The 17,018-nt window shown below is 37.3% G+C and overlaps 1 protein-coding gene across 9 annotated transcripts in view; it reads right to left on the bottom strand.

The window, feature by feature from the left end:
- TANC2 (tetratricopeptide repeat, ankyrin repeat and coiled-coil containing 2) overlaps window positions 1–17,018 on the bottom strand; it is a 364,370-nt gene that overhangs the window by 112,925 nt on the left and 234,427 nt on the right. For all 9 annotated transcript variants that reach the window (XM_019981630.2, XM_019981634.2, XM_019981631.2 and 6 more), the window contains 2 exons: window positions 13,714–13,977; window positions 1,594–1,719 (listed from right to left, as the gene is read on the bottom strand). In XM_019981630.2, the coding sequence (XP_019837189.1) occupies window positions 1,594–1,719; window positions 13,714–13,977 (390 nt within the window). The remainder of the gene's footprint in view (window positions 1–1,593; window positions 1,720–13,713; window positions 13,978–17,018) is intronic.

The following is a 17,018-nucleotide window of genomic DNA, read 5'->3' as shown; positions in this document are numbered from 1 at the left end:
GCGGGAAACTGCTGTGCAGCACGGAGAACTCAGCTCAGCGCTCTTGATGACCTAGAGGAGTGGGATGGGGGTGGGGTGGGGAAGGTAGTAGGGAGGCTCTAGCGGGAGGGTATATATGTGTATGTACACAGCTGATGCACTTTGTTTTACAGCAGAAACTAATACAACATTGTGAAGCAATTATCCTCCAATTAGAAAAAAATTTTAAAGTACACTACCAAAAAATACACAGCTGCATTATACAGAAAATACACGTCATTAATTTTGTTTTTGATGTAGTGTCAAACCCATTATTTAATGACTAGCAAAAGAGAAAATATTATCAACAATATCAGTATGTTTTCCAGAATGTAATGTAAGGTTATGCTAATGTGGCAGATTTTCAATCAAATCTGAAGGTCTAGATAAGATTAACATTTGTAGCCAATCTTCTTTATTATAGCCATGCATTTTGGCCTTGGCACAAATAATTTATTTGCTCTTTGATTAAATTTATTCAGGCTTTGGACATAATCTACCAGCATCAAAATAGTACTTGACGTAATTCCACTTTCTGGGATAAGCAACTAGTATGTGGCTAACTGAAGAAATGATGAAAAGCAGGATGGACAAGATTGGGAACTAAAACCATGAATGAGGGTATCAACTCACCATTGTTGATGACAGGTATGGTAACTGTAGCAACACAACCAATTACTTCATGCTCATAGCTGCCTAGCCATCAATGAAAAACCATCAGCATAATGACTTCCAGAATGGACAGCAGGCATGTGTTTTTTGAGTCCCTTCTTGTGTGAACTATGCATATGGTAGCAAAGCATGGGATGGGGTGAGGAGAACAGAGCGAAGATGAAGACAGTCTAAAGATAAAATAAGCTGCACCTGATGTAGCAGAGCTATGGATTACTAGATATGAGAAAAAGCGAGACCGTTTGTTAAAGGCTATCACAGATTGGTTCATTTGTGCAAACAAGAGGCACAAGCAGAGATACCAATAACAGGCTTCTCAACTAGACTGTGGTTTTAACGAAATGAAAGTCTTCAAAAAGCTCAGGTGCCTGACTGTAGAAGCACAAAGAGCGTAAAGAAGGGATCTGAGTGGGAAAGGATAAGTTGTTTACATGCTGCCAGAACAGGACTAGAGGCACTAAAATTCTAAGAAAATCAAAGTATTTTATTTAACTAGAAATGGCCACTAGACTGTAAATGAGATGCATTCTTTAATGAAACACATAACAGCATCAAATTCACCTGAAATAGGGTGAGGGCTGAAATTGATCAATAATTACTTCTAAGATCCAAGACCTTAAAAGACTTTCCCCATCAACACCAGCCCTTTCCACTTGCTTTCTTTCAGAATTTCAAGGAATCAGTGCTTCCAACTGTTGGTAATCCCACTGCCTTTCTATGATGATTACAACATATTTATGTTCATCTTTCTCTCTAGAGACAGCAGAGTGAACTGGTGACATGCTCACATCTTAAGGGAGGCTTACATAAGTGTGAAAATTGGAACTAAAGGAACTTTTTGCCTACCACCCATTTCCATTTTCCCCTGGGTATCCCCATGCAATGCCCTTCTGTGGTTCTAACCTCTTAAATCCTGTTGCGTGCGAGCACCGGCCATGCTCTGTCTTGGCATTCGAAGAGAAGTTCTCAAAGGGGTATGTCTCTGTTCATCCAGGTAAGCGAGGTCCTCCAAGTGGGCAGAGCTTGTGGCTGATAAGACAGAAGAGCTTGGTCAGAAGACAGAAGTTTAGAAAACTTTCAGTTAGTCTGTATCTCCAAACTTTGGAATGAGAGCAGACACTTTACCGAGAATTTGCTCAACTCAAAGTCCTCATCAATGTCTGAAATACGGGCCAGAGAAACATGTCAAGAGTTGTCTGCAGCTCCTTCTTCACTATCAAATGCCTGAGTTTATGGAGAATACTTCCAACGGGCTGGCAAACACATTACCTGACAGCACAGATGATTAGTGTTTGCTTCTTTTGGGTCACAAACCCATTTGTGTAAACACCATCAGTGAAGAGATCTGTTCCAGATTATATTAAGTTGTAAAAGAATCACGAAACTCTATCTTCGACATTTTCCCTTCATGGTAAAGAATGAAATATGAAAACAATGTTTACATGTGTGTATATGTATGTATATAATGGAAAGGTGGACACCCGGGACGATGAGCAGAGAACTGGACATACTGGGCTGGCCAAAAAAGTTCATTCAGGTTCCCCGCCCCCCCCCACCCCCCCCCGTAAGATGTTATGGAAATGTTAGTATTTAGGGAACTGCCAATGTCCATGAATTCCAAAAAACATGTTGTTGCTCTCTGAAGATAATCAAGTAATAATGGCTTCCCATTGCATCTGTAAATCTTTTAACCCCTAACCTAGCCACAAAAGAGAGAAAATGGTAGAAGAGAGTGGGAATGTAATGCCACTGCTATACACTCAGAGTTGTTGGGTCCACTCATAACGAAGAGAAAAGTGAAGAAATCAAGAATCAGGAAGTGCTGAAGACAAGTTTTTTTTTAAAAACAAAACAAAACAAAACACCAAACTTCAGTCAGAAAATGGTTGTTTAGGACTTCCCTGGTGGTCCAGTGGTTAAGAATTTGCCTGCCAATGCAGGGGTCACGGGTTCACTCCCTGGTCTGGGAAGACCCCACATGCCATGGAGCAATGAGCCCGTGCACCACAACTATTGAGCCTGTGCCCTAGAGCCCGGAAGCCGCAACTACTGAAGCCCGTGTGCCCCAGCGTTAGCGCCGAGCAGTGAGAGAAGCCCCTGCTCAGCACAGCCCACGCTGCAGCGAAGACCCTGCACAGCCTAAATAAATAAAATTGTAAAAAATGTATGTTTTAAATAACTGTTCATTCAGTCTGTTGCCAACTATGTAGGGTGCGCTGGGGGATAGTTCAGTAACTCCACGACGGTGATTTACTGAGGGCCTTCTATGCGCCAGGCTTTGTTCTCACGGGCTTTGTTGCCGGTCCGCCTCTGTGACTGTTTTATAGAGAGTAGGGGAGCGGAAGCACACTGAGATCCCTCTTGACTGCTGAGTCCCAATGAAGCACTGTCCACATCCCCAAACAAGGCAGGACGCAAACAACAAGAAAGTGGGTTATGTAAAGTGGCACACAGAGAGCTACAAAGTGTTCCATGAGCTGAAAAAAGAAAAGATGGAGAAAATCGAAGAGAGGGAGAGGAAGAGAGAAAAGAATGCAAAAACAAGTGCAAGAGACGTGTCCCCTTCACTCTTCAATTACTGCAACTGTTTTATTTACCTGGATCTACTGGAAACTCAGACAAAAGGAATTTATCTGAATTACACATATAGTTTTTAAAAAGAAATAAAAGTCTCTGAAAGTTAGTCCAAGGAACTCGAATCAAGAAAGGGAAGACAAATACTACATTACATACCAGAGGGGGGAAGAGGATATCAGAAGAATAAAAAATAATCTTGATTTATGCATTCTGAAAATCAAACTATCTAGAACAGATAACTATCTAATCTCTTATTTAAAAATGCCAGGCACAATGACACTACCCCGACTGGGATGCTAACACACTAAAATGATTTGACATGTTTTAATAAAAAGAGAATGTGTATTTCATTGATAGTAGGCAGAATGATAATAGAAACACGTAACATGGAGTATAGCAACAAGTTTTGTTAAAAACATAAAATCTCTTCTTTTTATATATTATATCTATTCATGAATCTTTTAAATTACAGGAGATCTATACAGGGAGTATAGATTTAAACTAAGTAACAGTTACATAATCCATTTTAATTACTTTGTATTAGAAAATCTTTTGGCATAGCTTTCGTTCTACATGTTCAATTTCTTAAATTCACTGATGAGTTATTGGCAGCTTTTGTAAAATATAAATGTTAGTGTGAACTTAAGTTTTATTAAACTATGCTTTACCTCAGTAACTCCTAGAAAATAAATATCAGTTGTTCTATTGCTTTTTTTTCACAAAACAAAAAAAGTAGTAAAACATATTGAGCACATTTCTCAATTCAGACACAAGACATTAGAAGAAAAAGAAAAAATACTGTAATCACTGAGCTGAATAACAGTTCATTCCTTTACAAGTCCAAATACTCACAGGCAAACTGAACTAAGGAAAAGCAGAGATATTCAATATTAAGCACAATAGCTCTGAAGTCCTGATCCAGGGCCGAGATCCTGAAACCAATGGGAAACTATTGTTTTAATCTGGACTGCAACTGAGTTATGGTTACCCAAGTCTATTAAGGAAATCAGTTCTTGAATATTCATTGAAAGGACTGATGTTGAAGCTGAAACTCCAATACTTTGGCTACCTGATCTGAACAGCTAACTCATTTGAAAAGACTCTGATGCTGGGAAAGATTGAAGGCAGGAGGAGAAGGGGACGACAGAGGATGAGATGGTTGGATGGCATCACCGACTCAATGGACTGAATAAACTTGGAGTTGGTGACGGACAGGGAGGCCTGGCATGCTGCAGTCCATAGGGTTGCAAGAATCGGACATGGCTGAGCGACTGAAAGTAAACTGACTGAAGTCTATTAAAACATTCAATGCTTTTCTTATTTTAGCAATTAGTATCTTTTTTTTTTTTTTTTGCTGGCCTCTGAATCCATCACTATTTGATCAAATAATCCCAAATAATTTCTTTACTGTCTTTTTTCCTTACTATTCTCCTTAGTCTTACTTTGTTTCTTTCTGCTAAATCATCTTCAAAATTCTTGTCCTTCAAATACAGTATTTAGAGGCATGTGAGACAAATATTGGGAAGATCAGCCAGGAGACTGTGTGCTGTGGCCCTTGTTTCACTAACTGTACAGAGCTGTATTCTTCAGCACAGTCACAGCACAGTAATCTTTTCCATTTGCAAGCCACTTTCTGAGAAAAAGTCTCTGTCACACATTGTCAAATATTTCACTTATTGTCAGAACTTGCTCAGGCTACCCTTTTTCTGTTTCCTTGATAGCTGCCTTAGTCAGAATTAACTGCTTCTCCCTTTCAGCAATCACATACATATATGGCTAATTAGAACTTGTGTTATTCAGCTTATTGTTTACATGTCTGTCTTCTCTTCCTAGATTACAGTGAGTTCCTGAGGATAAGAAGGCAATGTCTGATTCATCTTCGATAACTCCATTCCTAAATTCAGAGCCCTGCAATAATGCTCCATACAGAATTAAGTTCCAGGCTAGTCCTACTCGGATTTAGAGATCTGTCTGGCTCTGTCCTCACCTCCCTCACCGCTCTGCTTAATGTTGAGCAGACATCACTGTGCTAACATGCTTGGCTCCAATGATGTTCATACTATCTTCCTTCAGGAACTGCTGACCTTTTCCTTTTTTCTAGAACACGTATCACTTTCTATTGTACTATATAAATTACTTATTTATGTTTATTTTACTTTCCCTGGTGAGAATGCAAGTTCCATGAAGGTGAGAATCTTTGTTTCGTTTATTGATAATTTTCAAGTGCTTTGAAGAGTGCCTGGCATATATAAGTGCTAGTCTAATGACTAAATGATTGTGTTTAACAGACACATTTGCATTTGGGCTATACTTAAACAATCAATGAATAACAAATTCAGCTTTGTCTCCCTAGGTTATCTGAAAGCTAAGGATGAAGGAGGCTGGCAGCAACGGTACCTTGCACATCATCATTCTACATGAACACTGGTGACAGATCTATGGGGACATACATATGCCCACTTCATAGAGCCACTTTTACTGTGAAATTGTCCTGGTGATTTCTTTCGAGATACTTTTGTCAAATTAAATTAGTACTATAATATGTAATGAACATATACAGATACAAATATAAGATAATCAGGTTTTTTTTTTTGTTTTTAACTGGAGGGATAATTGCTTTACAATATTGTGTTGGTTTCTGCTGTATAACAGTGTGAATCAGCTATAAGTATACATGTTCCCTCCCTCTTGAGCCTCCCTCAAACCCCCTCCTCCCACCCCCCATCCCTCCAGGTTGTCAGAGGGCACGGAGCTGAGCTCCCTGTGTTATACAGCAGCTTCCATTAGCTATCTATATTACACATCGTAGTGTATATATGTTGATGCTTAAAAAAAAAAAAGATAATTAGATTAGCTGAAGTGAATTGACAAAAGAAGAAAAACAAATTAACAATAAAAAATTTTATGTAAAGAGAAAATGCTTTTAAAAAGTAAGCCCATAAAAATCTATGTCACTAAAAGGAAGGCCTTGTTTTCAGAGAAGGAAGAGGGAAGTGGAAAAGGGAGCATATATTTTCCTGGGATTTCATCAGATTGGAACAGCTGACTCACTGACAGAACAATTAACTGACAAACTTCTTGAATTTAATACACAAGTGGGCAGGAAAAAAATCCAGCAGACAACATTTGGTACAAGACATTCCAGAGGCAACTCTCTGTTATAGAGTTTGGAATCAGTTTAAATCGTTTCTTCTTATATCAGTTGCCACTTACACAAACGCATTTTAGTAGCATAACTGACGTTCTGGCTGACCCGAGCAGGAGCCTGGAATGATACTTTATGTTTGCTACAGCCTGGCAAGAGGCCACTCTGCTGTCCCAACACCACTGATTCATAAAGCCAACATTCTGACTGTGGAAAAGCCTGTTTCTGTTTTTTTTTTCTTTTTTTGGGGGGGTAAAAATCTTTATTACAGTTTCTGATTGAAAACGAAAGTGTTAGTCACTCAGTTGTGTCCGACTCTGCGACCCCATGAACTGCAGCCTGCCAGACTCCTCTCTCCACGGAATTCTCCAGGCATGAATACTGGAATGGGTAACCATTCTTTTCTCTAGGGGGTCTTCCCAACCCAGGGATTGAACCCTGGTCTCCTGTGTTGCAGGCGGATTCTCTACCATCTGAGCCACCAGTTTCTGACTGGATTCATTTAAATTCCCCAGATTCCCATTTGGCATTTACCTGATTTTTAAGATCCTTTCCTTAGGAAAATGTGCAGCTCCAAACATTAAGAAGTTGATGGTGAGAGTTTATATTTTAACTGACTTCTGTTGTTGGATGTTTCCATGATACTCTTTTATTTTCACACAAAGCACTGAGGACAGCTGTTGTAAGTGAACATCTCCTGCTTCCCATATCCCTCCAATTCATTGCCAATCTCATTTTAAGACATCAAGGATGATCACAGACAGCCTACTCTGATAATTTCTGCCATGCAACCACAAATCCACAAGAGTTCTCTACCTCCTTCCAACACAACAGGTTTAAAAATAAACGTTAATAGCGATTTACATTTTGAAAACAATAAAAGACAGTTTTTATTTTTTCCTATTTTAGAATTTTAATTTAAAGTTGCATAAATATCTAAATTTATATTCAGAAAACCGAGTTGCTCCAGGAAAAACCCAAGCCTTAATGCTAGACTGTCAAAACTCACCTTTTATCACTTCATTATTCAAGTTAAGAGTTTTTGTTTTCACTAAATAGTACTATCAATAGTACTATCTTCATACGTGGCATATGAAACTTTTAATTGGTACATTAACTTCAGACTTCACTTGTTTAAGAATCTTTATGTTTCTAAAAGTATATAGCTAAATCTAATTGAGCAATATATTTATTTAATCAGACCTACTTTAGTAATTAATAAAAAGGACATGATTACTCAAAAATTTTTATTACCTATATTTCTTCAATTTATGTTGTAGTGAGTTGAAAATCTCCAAAAAAAATTTTTTTAAAAAATCACCATAAACATTAAAAAATTTTTTATTGTGTCATCAAGGACATTCTTAAAGTGGTTTATCTATCTTTTTCTGTTTAAAACTGTAAGTGGCTATGGTTTTTTTTTTTTTAATTTTATTTTATTTTTAAACTTTACATAATTGTATTAGTTTTGCTAAATATCAAAATGAATCCGCCACAGGCATACATGTGTTTTTAAAGTATTTTTTACTTAAAAAAATATGGGATCTTAAGTTTCCCTCCCAGGGATTACACCTGTGTCCCCTGCATTAAAGTGCAGAGTCATAACCGTCCGACTCTAGGAAAGTCCACCACAGCATTTTATACATGCTGACTCTATTCCCTGCAAATAAAAGTGTTATAAAAGCCTCAAATCCTTTCCAATTCCTTTCAAATTCAAGAATCTTACGAATAACAGTTTTATTCTTTAGAGTTCAATCCTGCATTAGCCTCAAATAAATTCTTTGACAATTTCCTGGCCCTGACAGATGTGGTCTTACAGAGATGCCATAAAGCTCACGCTAAAGAGGATGTTTTGCTTCCCGAAGCGAGAAGTCTATAACACAGCAAGGACCGATCAAACAATTAATCCCCTAGGTTTTTTTTAAGTGATGCAAATGGTATTTTCATATCATTATTCATCATTAAATCTCTAAAATAAATAATTACATCAGTCACACTGAGATAAAGTTTAAACAAGAAGGGAAATTTAAAAGCTGGGTTTGAAAAAAAGTATTTTATTATCGGCATTCATCACCCCCATCTCATTCATAAGCTTAGAACAATTTAGTAAGTATAATATACTAACATTTCCCCCTATTTCAAGGTCATCTCGTATTTGAAATCCTCAATTATTCCTGTTCACCTAGGAGATTTGAGCATCTGATCTTCCCCCACTTTGGGGAACCACGTCTATGTACATGTTAGAACGTAAAGGAAAACATGTGTTCGCTTTGTGTGCTTAGCTGCTCAGTCATGTCTGACTCTTTGTGACCCTTATGGACTGTAGCCTGCCAGGCTCCTCTCTCCATGGGACTTTTCAGGCAAGAATACTAGAGTGGGTTGTCATTTCCTCCTCCAGGGTATCTCCGACCCAGGGATCGAACCTGCATCTCCTGCTTTGCAGGGAGATTGTTTACGCACTGGGCCACGGGGGAAGTCCAAAACATGTATCTCTAGAGCTAAAATGAGAAGAGAGGACCCTCCTGAGCTAAGAAAATTTACTTCAAAAACAGATTTAGAAATCTAATCACATAAACTACTGGAAACTCTGATCTTATCAAATATTTACACACATCCAATAGTTAGCAGGTGAAAGTAATTTTGTCTTTCTACATTCTGGAAACACTTTCAATGTATAACCTATTAAGATTTGAAAATAACTGAGAAATCCTGAGAAATGTGGTTTACCTTCCTCCCTGTGTGAGGACGTGAAACCATGGTTTCCAGATAGAGAAAACAACCCAATACAAACTACTTCTGACCTATGATTTGCCTTGTAGGTTACTAGTGGTCAGTTTGAATTACATTCAATACTGACAAGAAATAATTCTCTAATGAAGTATCTTGTTCAACACAGTAAATGTTACTCTGACAGTATAAACCCTAATCTAATCCTAATCCCAGGACAGAGCTATTGAAGAAGCATGATTAGCTTAAGAACCGGAAAATCTCTGCTAGCCAGAAAAGCCAGTGTTATGAGATGACCATTGTGATAGATGAAAACATAATAATCAAGGTTTATAGGAATAACAATTTAGACTAATATTATCCCTTTCATTTATGTTTTAACATGGGGAAGGGGAGACAGAAATGAAGATAGGAGACAACATTTAAGTATGTAAGTAAATAATTTTCAATATCCAAATTAAAATAAACCCCAATAACTAAGAAAAATCACTGTTATGATATATGATATAAACAGTTTCCTATCTATTAAAGTGATTTAAAAAAAGGCACCAAAAAAGAAAAATCAGATAAACTGATGTCATCAAAATTTTTGTGTTTCAGATAAAAGGGTAAAAAAGATGTGGTATACACACACAATGGACTATTACTCAGCTATAGAAAAGAATGAAATAATGCCACTGCAGTAACACGAAAGGACCTAGAGATGATCACACTACGTGAAGTCAGAGAAAGACAAGTACCATATGCTACCACTTACATGTGGAATCTAAAAAGTGATACAAATGAACTTATTTGCAAAACAGAAATAGGCTTACAGATACAGAAACAAACTTATGGTTACCAAAGGGAAAAGGGGGGAGGGAAAAATTTGAAACTTAGGATAAACAGATAGGCACTATTAGATAAAAAATAGATAACCAATAAGGACCCACTGTATAGCACAGGGGACTATATTAAGTATCTTGTAATAACCTATGATGGAAAAGAATCTGAAAAATAATGTATACAAATATATATGTATAACTGAAATACTTTTGCTGTACACCAGAAACACTGTAAATCAACTATACTTCAAAAAAGGAATAAAAAATTTAAAAAGTTTTATGTTTCAAAATATACCAATAAGAAAACAAAACGATAAGCAACGGAGTGAAAATATTTTGCAAACATATCTCTGATAAAGATCTGTATACAGAATATACAACAAATTCTTACAACTCAATAATAGGGAGACAGAGGACCCATCAAAAAAAGAGATATTTTACCAAAGAAGATATATGAATAGCTAAAAAGCACACAAAATAAGCTCACCATCATTAGTCACTAGGAAAATGCAAATTAAAACCACAACAAGGCAGCATTTCACATCTGCTAGAATAACCATGATAAGAGGTAAGACAATACCAAACGGCAGAGAGGAGGCACAGAAACAGGAACCCTCAGACACTGTGGGTGGCGCAGACACTTTGGAAAACACTTTGGCAGTTTCTTTGCAAGTTAAACATAAATTTACCCTATGATCTAGCAATTCCAATCCTAGATGTCTATTCAAGAGAAGTGAAAACATGTATCTACTCAAAGACTTGCACTAGAATGCTCATAGCAGCAGTATTCAGAATAGCTAAAAAAAAAAACAAAAAAACAAACCCTCAATGTCCATCAACTGCGGATGGACAGATAAAAGGAGCTATAGGTATACAATGGAATACTATTTGCAATGCTACTGCTACTGCTAAGTCACTTTAGTCGCACTCTGTGCAACCCCATAGACGGCAGCCCACTAAGCTCCCCCGTCCCTGGGATTCTCCAGGCAAGAACACTGGAGTGGGTTCCCATTTCCTTCTCCAATGCATGAAAGTGAAAAGTCGTATCCAACTCTTAGCGACCCCATGGACTGCAGCCCACCAGGCTCCTCCATCCATGGGATTTTCCAGGCAAGAGTACTGGAGTGGGGTGCCATTGCCTTCTCTGACTCTTTGCAATAAAAAGAAACAAACTTCTGATAGCTTTAAGTAAATCAACCAGTTGTTGAAATTATCTGAATATTTTTAATCAGCACTAAAAAATAGGTATGTTTTCAAAGATCTAGTTATGTCACCTAGGACTGCTATTTCTAAACCAAAGACAAGGGAAAACCCTTTTAGAAAGACAAGAATCTAAACATATACTTTATTTATTTTTAGGTTGAGGTATAGTTTACATACATAAAGTACATAAATCTTATATGTTTAGCTCAATAAATTTTTATCTGTGTATACACCAAGGCAACCACCATTCAGATCAATATAGAGAAGGCTTCCTTAATTGATATTCCCACCAAAGGTAACCACTACTTTAGTTTTTCACCATAGAAGTGCCATAGCTTTGGCTGTTTTTCTGAACTTTATATAAATATATATACTTCATTCAGTATGCACTCTCCATGATGTTGTCTGCAGTGGTAGTACATTATTTTTCTTTGTTGTACACCATTCATCCAGTCTGTTGATGGACATGTGGGCAACTTATGTAAAACCTGAAGTTAGTATTGGGTTTCCCTGGTGGCTCAGTGGTATGGAATCTGCCTGCCTTTGCAGGAGACATGGGTTTGATCCCTGGGTCAGGAAGATCCCCTGGAAAAGGGAATAGCAACCCACTCCAGTATTGCTTTCCTGGAAATCCCATGGACAGAGGAGCCTGGTAGGCTACAGTCCACGGGGTCACAAAAGACTCAGACACGACTTAGCGACTAAACAACAAATGTTAGTGTTTGCCTTGGGCAAAATAATGAATCTCAACAGACATTCATGCTCAAGAAGGGAAATAATTCATAGACTCTTCAGTAAACTCAAAAGAGAACACAAGAAGCTTACACTTCTGTTTCCTAAGAAGTGCTCAGGGCCCTTCTCAACAGAGCCAGAGTTCTCTAGGAGTCACTGCGGCTTAGTTAAGAAGTAAACTGGGATGCACCATGAAGGTTGGTAGCTTTAGCTTCCATTGTTATGTAAGGATCTAAATGCTTCTCTTTCAGATAAACTGAATTTACCTAGCAATTTCTCATGTTATATAGCATTCTAGGATTCTAAAATGACATCACAGTTGGGGATCACCGTATTTAAAATAACCTAGGAGAGAAAATTTTGTCATTATATAGAAGTGAATACTCTTTGAGAAATGAGCATTAACATCTTCCACAGTCACTGATGTTCTGGATGAGCCATTCTCCTCATAATCACATCTGATGACAGATGCTGATGGTCTCCCAGAGGATGGAACAGAGTAGTGGCTTAGAAAAGGTTCAGAAGGGAGATGGGGAAGTCAAGAAGCATCGCATTATCATCTGCATAACAAACAATTTCATCTGGAAACTAGGAGCTCTTGCCTACAGTAAGTATTTTATTTTCTTGTGTCAGTGAGATAAACCTATCTAGGCACTCATCAGGTAAGTAAGAGAGACAAATGTAACTTTGACTTTGTAGTCTGGACCAGGTCTGGATATGATGGTTCATTTTGATAATGTCAGAGTGCCTGACTGTTCTGCAAAAGTCTTGGTCTCAATTATTAGACAGCAACTTAGTGGGGTTAAAATGATCCCCTGACGTAGTTCTGAACAGCTGCTAAAGAAAAACAGCTTCATATTCCAGCCGCTTATTTTCTGTATCACCCCCTTATGACTGAGACTGCTAGTGGTGTCTGAGTTATTCTCAGGCAATGTAGGCACCTCGTGATGCTACTTTGATAATATAGCCAGAGTATTGCGAAAATACCTAGCTATTTGAATGGGGAAGTTAATTCTTGCTGCCTGCCTGCCACACTCTCAAACTATAGGTGATGATTTCTGATAATGTAAATTCTACTGAAATATGCTTCAATTTAATAACGTTTTTTTTTTTTTTTTGCTGCACTGAACAGCTTGTGGAATCTTAGTTCCCCGACCAGGAATCACACTTGAGCCTTCGGCAGTGAAAGTGTGAAATTCTAACCACTGGACCCCATGGAATTCCCACATTATATTTTTAAAACCAAAGTTTTTAAAACCTAAAATCTCAGATTTAAATCCTTCAAAAGACTTCTGATGTGAGAAAAGACTTTGAAGAGACTGACAATATACTTTATGGGTTCTCTTTTAGATTTTGGGTGCTAAATCACTTCAGTTATGTCCAACTCTGCAACCCTCTGGAGAGAAGCCCTCTGGGCTCCTCTGTCCATGGGATTCTCCAGACAAGGATACTGGAGTGGGTTGCCATGCCCTTCTCCAGGGGATCTTCCAGACCCAGGGATTGAATCTGAGTCTCTTATGTCTCCTGCACTGGCAAGCGGGTTCTTTATCACTAGCACCACCCGGGAAGCTCCTTTTTGATTTTATGCATGTTTTTATTTTACAACTGTATTTTGGAAGCAGAATTAAAATGTCACTTAAGGAACATGAACCTTTCCCCAGGTTCAAAAAGATATACACAAGTATATTACCCAAACACAAAATAATAGCTTAGTTGAAGAAAATAAACGGAAAATTTAAATATTGTAAGAGCAGAATTAATCTTCATTTCAGTACATATGCCAGTAAAATGGTGATTTAAAAAAATAAAACTTACCTGCTACTGAGTTTGGCCGTGGCATAAGATAAAGAGGAATAGACTGTACTGATTGTGATAAAACGGTTTCCAAATTCCTCTCTGGTATCTTATTCAGACTGTAGGTGGATGCCGTCATGTTTTCATCTACTCGATACAAACAGGAATCCATGCTGGATTTTTGAGACTGCCAAGGCTTTAGGTTTCCTCCAGATCCTAAGTCTTTACTGCTTTCCCCAACATATTTTGTGCGTTCCATGTTTTCAGAATAGCTTGTCAAGGTAGCTGAAAAAGAGTAAAATGAAAACCGAGAGATTAATCTGTTTATAATTACCCAAATGCACGATTAGATAATAAAAATATTAGTAACATTATTTTTAAAAAGATACTATGATCATTTCATCTCCATCATGAAATTTATTTATTTTTAATTAAAACTTATTTGGCTGCACTGGGTCTTAAGTTTCAGCACGCAGGATCATTAGTTGCTGCAGGTGGTATCTCTAGTAGTGGCATGCAACTCTTAATTGAGGCATGTGGGCTTTAGATTCCCTGACCGGGGATCAAAGCAAGGTCCCCTGCATTGGGAGCTCAGAGTCTTAGCCACTGGACCACCAGGGAAGTACTTCCATCATGAAATTAAATAACTGAAACCAAAATATAACTTTCTTTCACATAGATTCCATATTTACTTTAACAACTCTTATTTGAATGAATTAAAGAAATTCTGGATGCTTGGGGCTGGTGCACTGGGACGACCCAGAGGGATGGTATGGGGAAGGAGGAGGGAAGAGGGTTCAGGATGGGGAACACATGTATACCTGTGGCAGATTCATTTTGATATACGGCAAAACCAATACAATATTGTAAAGTTAAATAAAATAAAATTAAAAAACAAAAACAAAACAAACAAACAAAAAGAAATTCATATATCAGTGCTACAGGACTTACAACTAGGGCCTATCAAATTCCATCAAAAGGGAATTTATATACTTTTCATGGATTGCTGGACAGTGTCAAAGATACCAAAAAGGTCTTTATACTCTTTTTATCCTATATTTTTCCTCACTTAAATTATTTCCTGGCCATTTTCATGTAACAAAGAATTAGAACATATAAACAGTCCTTAAGTAGACCCTAATACAGGAGAAAGAATCTGTCTAAATGAGGAAACACTACACAGACTTCTTGAATAGCTACCCTCTCCTCCATTCTTAATTAATTCGTTTAATATATTCAGACTTTCAGTCATAAATAGCCCCATGGATTACAACCTTTCTGCCACCAAAAACAATGTTACACCTTCCCCAATGAGATTTTATGGATTCTACAGCATATTTTATAATCTCTGAATATGTTCAGTGATAGTATACAGTGTATATTTATATTATGTGTTTATGTGTCTGTGGGTGTTCTTTTTAAACAGATGCATGTTTCTTATCCTAATTTATAGAAACTGTCTCATTTAAAATACATTTCAACATTTTTCTTTCAGAAAAATCTGACTGAAGTATAGTTTCATTTGGGATAAAGATGTTGTGATTCATCTGACTTTGTATTCTTAGCTAGAAGCTTGGAGTTCACACAGCTGCTAGGGTCAGTATCCTGAATGATGGAGAATGCAAACTTCTGTTTCTCAAAGGACTGATCCACATGGAAAGTATCTGTTATTTAACCTTTTGCCTTTCATGTCTGGGTTTTTTTTTTTTTTTTTTTTGGTGGTGTGTCCTAGCAGAAGTTTTTATCCTTAGGTTCCAAATTAAGAGCTGGCTAAGGTTCACTTGTATCTGTGTGGTCTTACCCTGGTATATATTCCAGAAATATAGCCCTTTTCCTCAGATAAACCATGAGCACATTCAGTAGGTTCCAAACACTGAAACACTACACTTTTTAAAGGTCTGAGAAGGTAGTAATTGGTTTTTTCAATTTTTCAATATTTCAATTAATTTCTAAGAAATAATATGTTTACTGGTGACCAGCTAACTAAAATGTCAAGCTTCTATAAACTTAGCTGCAGTTACATCAGGGGTGATAACACCAGTTACCTACATGTTGAACAGAAATTTTGGCATATATATATACACACATATACACACACACACACACATATGTATATATACACATAATATACCATTTCTCAGGTGGCTCAGTGGTAAAGAACCTGCCTGCCAACAGGAGATGCAGGAGACAAGGGTTTGATTCCTGTGTCAGGGAGATCCCCTGGAGAAGACAATGGCTACCCACTCCAGTATTTCTGCCTGGAGAATTCCATGGACAGTGGAGCCTGGAGGGCTCTAGTCCATAGGGTCACAAAGAGTTGGACATGACTGAGCAATTCAATAACAACAACAACATGATACATAAACACATCATGCATATATATGTTTGATAAATAAAAATGAGATATAACCTATTTGATGATGCACAGTGTGATGTCGAAAATTTTTTCAAAAACATGAGGTCTATCAATAAAAATTATGAAAGTCCTCATTGGTGGCGAAAAGATCTAAGAAACTGAATCCATGGTACAAAGACAAAAATATTCAGTGGCCTATGGACCCTATTTTATCATTTAAATGATGACGTTTACAATAAGGAAGGCCATCTATGGTCATGGTATTTAAAGTAAAAACAAGGAAGACATCTAGTTTCCCAAGTAAGAAGAGCATTGATGTCATTTTGCACTTTAATTGTACTATCTGCATAAACCAACCTGATACTTCATACTTCATTTGTTTTTCGAACCCGAAGTATCCTCTGCCCTTTTTCACTAAAGAGAAATGGATCTAGGCTCTGGCACACAGTTTAAACTATGATCAACACGTATCTGTTGAGAGGATGAATAACTTAGTTTTACTGGATGCTCAATGGGCCAGAACCACTGGGGACCAGAGTGAAAACAGACAACTCACAAAAAGTACCAGAAGTTAAGAGTCAACATTCCCAATGAGGACTTTTGTACATTTCTGCTTCACTGATGCTTTTCCCAGAGCATGGTGACTTTGAGTTAATTTCATTCAATTATTTAGTCAATAAAATTTTATTGAGCAACTAGTTTATGTCAGAGTACAGTGGTGAACAAGACAGGTCCTAAATCATTAATCCCAGAAAAAGGACAATTCTGTGACAGAAGAGGCCACATACACACAAAAAATGAATAACAAAATGAAATGCTATTTTTAATAACAACATGCTAATATCCATATATTATTTAATAAATGCTTCTATTTTACTCAACTATTCCTCTATAGTGAGACTGTATCATATAATTTAAAGTTACCAAAGTGAATGAAGCATCAGAGAATGCAACGATATTTTTGATTCAT

This window comes from Bos indicus, chromosome 19, assembly GCF_029378745.1.
Source record: "Bos indicus isolate NIAB-ARS_2022 breed Sahiwal x Tharparkar chromosome 19, NIAB-ARS_B.indTharparkar_mat_pri_1.0, whole genome shotgun sequence".
Lineage (NCBI taxonomy): Eukaryota > Metazoa > Chordata > Mammalia > Artiodactyla > Bovidae > Bos > Bos indicus.
The sequence above is the reverse complement of the archived record's forward strand: the minus strand, read 5'-3'. Positions and strand labels throughout refer to the sequence as shown.